The sequence below is a fragment of the Fukomys damarensis genome, unplaced genomic scaffold (assembly GCF_012274545.1).
Source record: "Fukomys damarensis isolate Sample0158 unplaced genomic scaffold, DMR_v1.0_HiC HiC_scaffold_19, whole genome shotgun sequence".
Classification (NCBI taxonomy): Eukaryota; Metazoa; Chordata; class Mammalia; order Rodentia; family Bathyergidae; genus Fukomys; species Fukomys damarensis.
Genome location: NW_022900931.1, coordinates 12,747,026 through 12,757,854, shown reverse-complemented (window position 1 = coordinate 12,757,854; position 10,829 = coordinate 12,747,026). Strand labels below are relative to the sequence as shown.

At 41.3% G+C, this 10,829-nt stretch overlaps 1 protein-coding gene across 1 annotated transcript in view; it reads left to right on the top strand.

Annotated features, from left to right (window-relative positions):
* Positions 1-10,040, top strand: part of Erp27 (endoplasmic reticulum protein 27) — a 17,573-nt gene extending 7,533 nt beyond the window's left edge. Inside the window, exons 4-7 of the mRNA XM_010638431.2 lie at positions 3,217-3,333; positions 6,941-7,066; positions 8,501-8,698; positions 9,508-10,040. Coding sequence (XP_010636733.2) covers positions 3,217-3,333; positions 6,941-7,066; positions 8,501-8,698; positions 9,508-9,555 — 489 coding nt within the window. The 3' untranslated portion in view covers positions 9,556-10,040. The remainder of the gene's footprint in view (positions 1-3,216; positions 3,334-6,940; positions 7,067-8,500; positions 8,699-9,507) is intronic.
* Positions 10,041-10,829: the final 789 nt, after the last annotated feature.

Sequence of the window (10,829 nt, the reverse complement as noted above, 5' to 3'; positions counted from 1 at the left end):
AAAATCAGATAACTCTCTGGAAACCATAAAGTGGCAATCTTCCAATTCACTGTTTCTGCTTTTTTTTTTTTTTCCTGATGTCTCCTTCCTTGGGTAGAAAAATAACAGGACATTTTAACATAAGTTTTGCCAAATATTCAAAAAGTGTATTTAAAAAAAAAATGTTCCCAACTCTTGGTTTTAGGGTCAAATTTTCTTTCCAGTGCCTTATGCAGATAATTCTCTTCACAGAAGGCAGATTTCCTGTTCAAATTCTGCTTCCGGGAATCCTACACATAAACATTCTAGAACATGTTCATTTAAGGAATATTGCAATAATTGGGCATATTTCATTAAAAGAAGCACACCAAGCAGGAGAGACCGCAGGAGAGTGGTTTTTATTAAAGCTCTTTTGCTGCTTAGGGAACGTTGTCTGGGCTTCCCAACCTCTGCCTCCCAGTGCTCTAAGTGCAGAAACACCTGGCATCCCAGGCACTTCCGGCTTGGCCTGTTCTGGGAAGTGTGAGGGGTTAGTTGCCGGGAAAGGGGAGGACAGGGAGGGGTTGTCTGGCCTGCTGTGCAGCCAGAGTTCCTAAGAGTTCCTAATCAGGAAGCACTGAGACATGTTCCGCATTGAATGGGCCCTCACTGCGAGGGTGAGAATGACAATTTTGGTGGCTACAACAGCAAACCCTAAAGTGTGGTGTACTGCAGATCCAGAAGAGCCACAAATATCAAGCAGTTCACTTATTTCCTTACCCATTCCTATTGATTTGGGATGACAGGGACTATAAAATCAGGCAAGGTTGCAGCCTAAGACTTTCTCTTGTTTTTGTATTTCTTTCCCAAGTTTTCTAATAGAACTTTGTGAATTTTAAAACAATTATAATACAAAGGGACTTCACTTTTTAAAATATTCTGTGGTTTGGATGATTCTTCTCTCAAAATCCTATTTTAGAAATACAAATATTTTCTGTGCCTCAGCATTTATTTCATAAACTTAAATTGTGTGAAAGAGTCTGGGAGTAAAGAGCATTTAAATTGACATTTAAGCAAAAGTCAGCACTTTTGTGTCTCAGTGCCTAAGACACAATAGATGTTCAACCAATAATTCTCAAACAAATGGATCATGAGAGAATGACTCTATGTCCAGAATTAATAAAATTAATCACAGGGGGTACACTGAGATTTTCAGAGGTTCACGGTGCCTTTTATTAACCCAAAAGAAGGCCATCTTGAAGAAAAGAAGTGAAAAATAGGTAATAGGGATCATTGTGGGGATAACTAAGGAGCAATCTTGGATTCTTACTGCTTAGTGACTTGGATTTCATTTTCCAGAATTCTCTCCTACACAAACTAAAATGAGATTTGCCTCTAACTTTCTGGATCTACTGGGAGAAAGTTTCTCGGAATAAAACTGATTCTGATCCAAGGCAAGAGCTGACTGGGTCGAGACTGTGAGAGACAGCAGAGGTGAGGGAAAAGGGTTAAGGAGGTGTCCAAGAATCTCAAAATTGTTCAAGACCTAGCCTTAATGATTTTATCCGCAGGCATAGTTGCCATGAGTGATAAGGCTGCATTTTATCTTTATGGGAATCCCTAAAGGGAGGGAGGGGAATGGCTACCTCAAGAATGATTGAGATTATTAAGTTCTATCTTTTAATATATCAGAGTGTGTTAGTTTTCTGTGACAAAATACCTGAGATAATCAACTTACTACAAAGGGGCTTCAGAAGGTTCAGTCCATGGGTCAGTTGGTCTGTTGCTTTGGGGACTGTGGCAAAGCAGCACCTGATGGCAGGGTGTGCATGGTGCAGCAAAGCTGCTCACCTCACAGCAGCTAGGAAGGGAAGAGAAAAACGGGAAGGAGCCAAAGTCCCAATATCCCCTCAAGGGCACACCTCCAGTGACCCAACTTCCTTCGACCAGGCCTCACTTCCTGAAGTACCACCACCTCCCAGTAGGCCCGCAGGCTGACAAGCAAGCTTTCAGCACACAGGCCTTTGGGGGATATTCCGGATCCATGCTATGGCACTGACTGTGGTGGAAAGGTTGTTCTAAAACCCACATCCAGTAAAATGCCTTTCATGCTATCTTTGGGTCCTAAGTAGCTGTACCTAAAGACAGGGATGAAACCCAAAGACAAGGGATGCAACACAGTGCAAATGTGGGGCAATGGAATGTGGTGATCATGAACCACTAATCACACACCTATGCATATACAACTATACATGCAATTGTGATATGTATGATTCACGCTTAGCCATGTCCTACTATATTACCTGGAAATGAAAAGAAGAAAAAATCTTAAAGAAGGTCAAAGAAAAGAGACAATCACCTTCAAAGTAACCTCAAAGCGACAGCAATAAGGGTCACAGCTGACCTCTCGGCACAAATACCAGATTGCAGAAGACAAATCATTATGTCTTTCAGACTCTGAAAGAAAATAAGCAACTTAGAATTCTATCACCAGCAAAAACAAAAGTTGCACACCAAAGTTGAAATAAATAAATAAATAAATAAATAAAAATAAATAATATATATATATATATATTAAACAACCAAACAGAAAATTTGTCATTTAACAGAGCTAATTCATAATAAGAGAAATGCTGAAAGTTGCTCTCCAAGCAGTGGGGGGAAAAAACCCAAGTAGAATCTCAAAAAAACAGGAAGGAGTGAAAAGAAGCTAAAATGTAAATATGTTCATAAATGAACAAAATAAGCTAGTGCAATAACAATAATGTCTTTTAAGATTTAGAAATAAAGAACAAGATAATCACCTGTAAGATTAAGGAATAGAATTAGAAGAAAATAAACTGTATTTGAATTTCCTAATATCCAAAAGGAGAGTGAAATTGCCACTTTATATTAGATTCTGAAAATATATATATTATATAATGCATGCCAGTAATCCATAAGGAAATAATTAAAGCTTGTGTAACTTCTCAGACAAAAAGGTATAGGAAAGAAGAATGATGTAAAGTACTCATCCAATTCAAAAACAGTCCAGAAATGAAGAAAACTGGAATTTGAAACAGGCAGAACCAATGGAAAAATGCATAATTCAATATATTAGTAATTGAATTACATCCCTCAAGAGAAGGGAACATTCTTAATTTACTTTTCTCTTTTTGGAGATTTTCCCAGTTCCTATCATACATGATGATCTAAGAACATTTGTTAATTATTGAAAAAAAAAACCAGTGGCGATTTTGTCCTTTTGTGTGTTACTAGGTGGATAACGAACAACTGAAGTTAGAAGGCGAAGAGATTGAAAGCATGGACGCCACCAAATTAAGCCGCTTCATTATGATCCACAGCCTCCACTTGGTGACAGAGTACAACCCCATGGTAAACAGTAGTCCCTGGGACCAGCCCCAGAAATCCATATATCAGGGAGGGTACTTATCTTTGTAGCAGAGATCCTCTCCTCCTAGACGCTGGTCCTCTGATCAATAATGATAGTAACTGCCTTAATCGAAACTAGTATGCTGTTTCCATTACCTTTCTTGCAACCCTTCAAGATTGTTGAACTTTTAGCTAATTCAACAAAGAAATAGGAAGTTCAATGACATCACACAACAAGAAACAGGATCAAAATGCAAAGTGAGGGGGACTGATTCTTAATTTGCTCCCTGGAATTTCTCAGTAAAAGCCACTATGCCCTGAGCAGCTCTCTAGACCACTTCTCAAACTAGATTGCAATGAATATTAAAGGTCCATTGCCCCCCCCAAAGCATCAGTGACCAATACTTTTACAAAATATAATAAAAGTAAATTACTACACAAATGAAATTTTTAAAAACTGAAACCCACTGATCACATATTTCTATGTCATAGCTTTGTGCATTTTCTATAAAAGTTTCCAAACATCTATTCTTGTTTTCTGAGTGTATCACCTCTGGGACCAGTAACACCATGTGCAAGCCACTCTTTGACCAGAGGGCAACTAAACCTTGTGGTGCCTCCAGGTCTGTCTCCCTCTGCTGTTACACACTGTGGGTGACACGCAGGAAGGTGTCCACTTGTCCAAATTGTCTCTGGATTTCTAATTCTCTACAACTTATACAATTAACTTATAATCCTGCCTTTACTATCCTGGACATAATCATAGACAGATAGCATATTAATTTCTAGTGAAGCTCAGCAACCCTCTGTATCCACTGATAAAAGTACTGAACATGCGTGGTACTCCTTTTCAGAATTTACAAAGCCTTTCCATATTCATTTCTCATTTAACCCTCACACTAGTGTGTTTTAGATTGAAGAGAGGAAATTATTATGCCCATTTTAAGGAAAACATTCAAGGTCCCAGTGACATTATCCAAGGTGACACATTGAGGAAACAGAAAAGGCATAGTTTAAAACACAACATTAGGCTGATGACACATTAGCCTATCTTGTCTATTTCCATTTCACAGTAGAGGAAATGGAAGTTCAGAAAAGCTCAGCAACTTCCCCAAGGCCACACGGCTAACAGTTTGAGCTTCAGAGATAGTCTCTGCACTTTCTCCTGCTTGCTCTGGATTTTTTTATTCTTCACACAACTTTGAACTGAATAAAAAAAACACACCTTTTCCTGTTCACTCAATTCCTATTCATTTCTTTCACCATTTTTTTATCTCCACGGAGTGGCAGCATCATTTCCACTTTGACCAGATCTCTCTCTCTCTCTCTCTCTCTCTCTCTCTCTCTCTCTCTCTCTCACACACACACACACACACACACACACACACACACACACACACACACACACACATGCCCCCCCATGCTGGCAGCAATAATTAATAGACCATTGTCATTCTGGTCACTGTGTCTCCTGAGCAGTCCAGAGCGCAGTGAAAAGATTGCAGCAATAATTAATAGACCATTGTCATTCTGGTCACTGTGTCTCCTGAGCAGTCCAGAGTGCAGTGAAAAGATTTTATTGTCCCTGGGTAACTGGTCCTCATGTATCCGGATTCTGCAGGCCACTGAGAAAGGGCAAGGACCTTCCTGAGCTCTTTGGCTTGCTGTCATCTTACACAACAATGATGTATCTCTTTAAAGTTTCACATTATTAGTGATGGTAAATCACATCAAGGGGCAATTTGGTAATGATTTCTTTAGAGAAGTAAGTTTAACTTTTATTGTAAATTTAACTTCTCAGGAGTGATAGTTGTCTCATTTGGACAGTGGCCCATTCTGCTACTGCTGTTTCTCATCTGATGCTGATACAGAGGTTTGCAGAAAATCACAACTATGCACTTGGCCTGCCACAAACTTTCAGTGTACACACTCAAGACTTGGTTTCAAGATGAAAAATCAGGCGGTATCTATCAGGATTAAACTAATCTGCTATTTCATCTCTTCTGCTAAGGCAACTCTGCTAAGGCACCTCTTGACCTCTTAGCTCTTATTTCTTGACTCATCCTAAGAATTATGCTCCATCTCTGTTTTAGGAGCTTAGATGTGTACTCTAAGTAATAGGATCTAGTACCACACAAGTCAATCCTTTATCATCTAGTGTCCAAAATGCAAAATCTCAAACCTTTAGGAGATATATTTAGGAAAAGACTATTGGGCCTTCTTTGTCTGCATCATGGTTACATGCAGCCATTGGGGCTGTCAAATCTCTATGGAATAGCACCTGGCTTCAGGGAGAATCCTACCCAGCTGTTTCCAATCCCACTGTCTTGAGAGCCTAGTGGTATACATCATGTTAGAAGCACTGTGCTGAGAGCCAGTGGTCAATATTTGGTTGTATTCTCCCTTCCTGTGTGCATACAGGTTGGACAGCAGTGCTTTCTGTATTCAGAAGGAGAGATTGAAAGTAATGGGATTTCCTTATACTAGATTTGCAACACAGTTTCAGGAATGTGAATGGAAGGGGTTCCAGCACCACAGTTTCACCTTTTCTCTCCTCCCCTTACTCAGGCTCATGGCTGTCCTATAATTCTAAATTGGGCACAACTGCAAACCCAGTCCCAGCTCTCATTAGCAAAGTGGGACGAGGGCTCTGGCTTCCTGAAGAGCTCATCTTCCTGCTAAGCTGAGGTAGACTGTATCAACCACATCCAGGATTGACGTCGGTCACACCAGACACCCCATTTGTGATCAAGAGCTTGGATTCTGGCATCTGACTACCTCGTATTAGTCCCAGTCCACCATTTATAAGATAGCTATATTCTGTGCTTCAATTTCCTCATTTGAAAAACTAAGACCTTGGGTGCTTATAGCATGTACTAAACGCTTAACAAGTATGCTAGAATCATGCATGGTCAAAGGCCACATTTTAAGTTTCTCTCTCTGACTAGTCTCGCAGCATAAAGAGGAGTTGAAAATATGACTAAAGTGTTTCATGGTAGACATGTTGTCTAATGCCGCATAACAGATTGTTCCAAAATTTAGCAGCTTAAAATCGTAAACATTGATTATCTCATGCAATATCTGTGGGTCATGCATCTGGGAGTGGTTTTGCTGCATGCTTCTGGTCTAGCATCTCTAGAGAGGCTGCGGCCATTGGTCAGGGCTGCAGGAGCTGGAGGATCTGCTGCTAGGATGGCTCACTCATGTGTCTGGAGGGTTGGTGTAGCTGTTGCCGTGTGAACTGTTCATAGCACTACTTCAGCACCCTACACTGGGGCTGGCTTTCCCCAGAGTGAGGGACTCATTTGACCTTGAGAGTCATAGCCGTCACTTCTACAACACTCTCTTGGATACTCAGTCCAACTGTGTGTAAACAATGGATCTATACCTGTGCGTGAAAACCAGGGAAACTTTGAGAGTCTTCTTAGAGTCTCGTTCCATTTTGTGTTGCTGTGGTCTGTTCCGATCGACCTCTTCATTAGATTATCACTCACGTTCTCTCTCTCTCTTTCTCTCTTTCTTTCTCCCTCCCTCTTTCCCTCTCTCTCTTTCCCCATACTTCCCTCCTTCCCTCTGATTCTGTCTGCTATAACACATTTTGATGTGCCAGACTGTGTATGGCCTATTTAATGCCATGGTTGAGATTCATCTTCTCCTGATGATGAACAAGGCTTCCCCAGAGTATGAAGAGAGCATCCGTCTTTACCGGGAGGCAGCCAGGCTCTTCCGGGGAAAGGTGAGTTGGGAATAGGAGGTGGTTTATTCCGTGCATAAGACCTGGACACTAGGAAGAAGAAGGTGGGGCCAGGAAAGACCTCAGTGAAGCAAACAATTATGGTCACGAGATAACAAAGAAAGAATTGGACAGACAAGTTGAATTTTTTGAAATTAAAAATGTGCTTTGTACTACTGAAGGCCTATATAAAACCTTCCCATGGTGGTTGACTATTATTTTTTTCTGCATTGATAGGTAGTAAGAAAATAGAGACATGAAGATACTGAAAATAAAATCACCTATTAGTTATAATTTGTTGACTCCTTGCCATGACATCTTATGGTTTAGAGCAGATGTCAGACCTTATTTCTCATATAAATACCTATCAAGTATCTGGTGCCTATCACATATGCAATGAATATTTATCCCTTCCCCTTCTCTCCTTTGTGAAGTTTTGTTTGCTGTTTCTGAAACAGTAAAACTTCAACCATGTCATGGCTGCTGCATTGAAATATAAACTTTCTACTGGAGGGAATGATCCGATCATAAAATGAGCCACCTTTTTGAGGATTGGTTTTCAGCACTCAAAGTATTCAGTACTATTGCATGGACATCATCCTCTGCCTAGAATATTATAAAGATTTTTACTTGGGGTAGAACTTTTGACTTAATAACATGCAGTAGTCCCCCTTTTTCCATAGATCCTGAAACTATGGTTTCAGTTATTTGCAATCAACAATGGTCTGAAACTATTAAGTAGAAAATTCTAGAAGTAATTCATTACTTATTAAATAACATTTATTATAGTGTGTTGTTATAATTGTTCTTTTTATTATAGTGTAAGTATGTATCCATGGAGAGAAACAAAGAAACACATACATAAGATATATATCATAAATATACATATCTGTCATAAATAATATCAAATGTATATCACACATATATCATTACTATCTATAGTTTCAGATATCCACTGAGGGGTCTTGAAACGTACCTGCAAAATACTTAATATTTATCAAATATTTACTACATGAAATAAACTATACTAAAATTATTAAGTGCATTCCTCATTTAATCTTCCTCAAAAAAGTCTATTTGCTGATGAAAAAACTGAAACTCAGAGAGGCTGAGTAACATGGCCACAGTCACACAGCTCAAAAGTTCCAGAAGCAGAATGTAAAACTTGTACAATACTCTGCTTTTAACCATTAGGCTATACTTCCTCTCTTAGATAATTACTGAATTTAAAGTCTTAAAATTAAATAAATCTGACCAAAGGGACTACAATACCAAAGCTAATGCAAAATAGTAAAATGTTTTATATTAACAAAATTGACATTTAAATTATGGGGCACAGACCCTAAATGTAAGCTGTGGAAACTGCAATGATTACAAGGTATCTCCATCCCCTGGACCTCAGCTAGATCTTTTCCTTTCAAACATCCCCAAATGCAGGTTCTCTTTGTTCTGGTGGACAGCGGGGTAAAGGAAAACGGAAAGGTGATATCGTATTTCAAACTAAAGACATCTCAGCTGCCGGCTTTGGCTATTTACCGCACTCTGGATGACAAGTGGGCGGCTCTGCCCATGGCGGAAGTCACTGTAGAGCAGGTGCAAAACTTTTGTGATGGGTTCCTGAAAGGCAAACTGTTGGTAAGTGTGAGGCCACACGGAAAACAAGTGGCATTTTTGCTCCTCTCTCTGACTCATTTCTCCTCTAACAGTTCTTTGGGCTGTACTGAATAGCACAAGGACACGAGGTCATGGTGGTCGGCTCAAGATGCGCGTAGGCATATGGCTGTGGGAATAGAGCTAGAAAATCACCTCTGGAAAAGTTTTGTGTCTTAGTCGCTTTCTCGTTGCTGAGACACAGTACCTGACATCCACAGCCTAGAGGAGGGGAGGTTTAGCTTGGCTGGCGCTTTTCAGAGCCTTCACACTGTGGCTGGTTCGTTCCAGAACAGAAATGGCGCGGTGAGAGCATACAGGGGAAGAAAGTTACTCAACCCATGGCGGCCAGGAAACAGAAAGAGAAGGGAAGATCTGGGGACAAGATACATCCTTTTGGGTCACAGCCACAGTGTCCAAGCTCTAGCCGCACCCCTAACAACGCATTCAGCCCTGCACTTACCAATAGATTAATCCACTGATGGGAATAGCGCCCCCCCGTGATCCATTCTCCACCCCATGGTGCAAACAGCCCTCCTCGGAATGAAGGAATCTTTCCTGCGTGTTCTAGATCTAAATCTTAGCAACTTGCCTATTCATAGGAACTGGATTCAAGATTTTGCCGTTTTGTTCAAGATAAAATGGGAAGCAAATCAAATCCCATATAAAAGAGTTCATACAATAAAAATTGAAGATGAATTTAGGACTTCCAGGAGAAATCACATGGTTCATTTTTATAAGCTTAGAAACAAATAGATTCCAAATCTCACTATCAGTGCTATGCTGTTTTTCAGGAAGAAAATGAAAAATCAGAAGAAACAATTTCTAAGGAGGAACTCTGACTTCTTCCTGATATTTCCGCATTTTACTGCATATCTGCTTTATGTTGAATAAAAAAGGGAAGATTGAAGCCTCGGAGATACTAAAGAAGAGGATCACCAGGCCAACGTGGGGGGGGGCGCTTTTGGTTTTGTTTTGCAATTTCCTATACTCTCTCACTACCACTTAACTTCCTGTTGTGCATTCAGGCTGTGTAGTCTTCCGGTCTTGGATGTAGACTTTGAAAATACTATGACGCCTCTATGAAGGGGAGGCATTCCTAGAGAGACATCGTTCTGATGTGTCCTTAATTATGAATTTGTGCTGCGCATGTGGTTTATACAAGGTAGCTTGTGCTCATTTGGGGTTATCTCAGGACTGAAACTCTACCGTTCTTCATAAGCACAGGTCCCTCTCTGACTCAGGGTCAAGAACAAAAAGGCGGCTTTAAACATCTTTCTGAAATTGTTTCTCTTGCCAGAAGTGAAATGATGTCTCCAAGTTTCTTAACTCAGCAGAAATAGACCGAGCACGGAAAAACTGTGTGCTTGTTTAGCGTTTCCAGTTCCCCATGTAAATCGACAACTCCTACAGTAAATAGAAGTTCACGATCTTATAGGAGACGCCTGGCATCTCTTTACAGCCCAGACCTTTTGTAAATATGAAGCTGCCCGAGTGAGTCGTGTGCACCTCGCCCTTCAGTACTCACAGCTCAGGGCCGGGCATAAGCTGCTGATGTGTTCTTGTTTCCTCTGTGGGATGGGTGGTGGGTAGGAACCATCCGTGTGGGGATCGGCACAGATGTGGCCAAGGAGCTAGGAAGTCAATTGCGTAAAAAGCATGGATGGGTAAGGGTGGGTAGGTGGCGGTAGCCGGCGCTGGGGCAGCCTGGGACTGACAGAAGTGTGGGTTGTTGCAGGTGAGGTGTGCAATCCAGCTCGTGTGGGATGCAGGAGAGTCTGGCTGAGAATCCCCGGCTCACAGGCCCTTACTGTCCAAACACAGACCCTACCTTGTTCCCGGGAGGCCCTGAAGAAAAGTGCGTAAGTGCCGAAGAGCTAAAACGCCACAGATGTGCACCTCAGGGCCAGTCCAAGTGAGGAACAGAGTGAAAGGCTCAGTTGTTTCTTTCCTTTCGGCGGGGTGGGGGTGGGGGGGTGCACAGCCACAGCCCTGGGCAGGGAGTCAGCTGCTGCCAGTGGAGCTGTCCAAGCTGCAGAGTGTGGCGTGCCAGACAAGGAGCTGAGGGGTCATCTGGTGCATCTGGTGGATCCCAGGGCTGCATAGAGTCATCCAG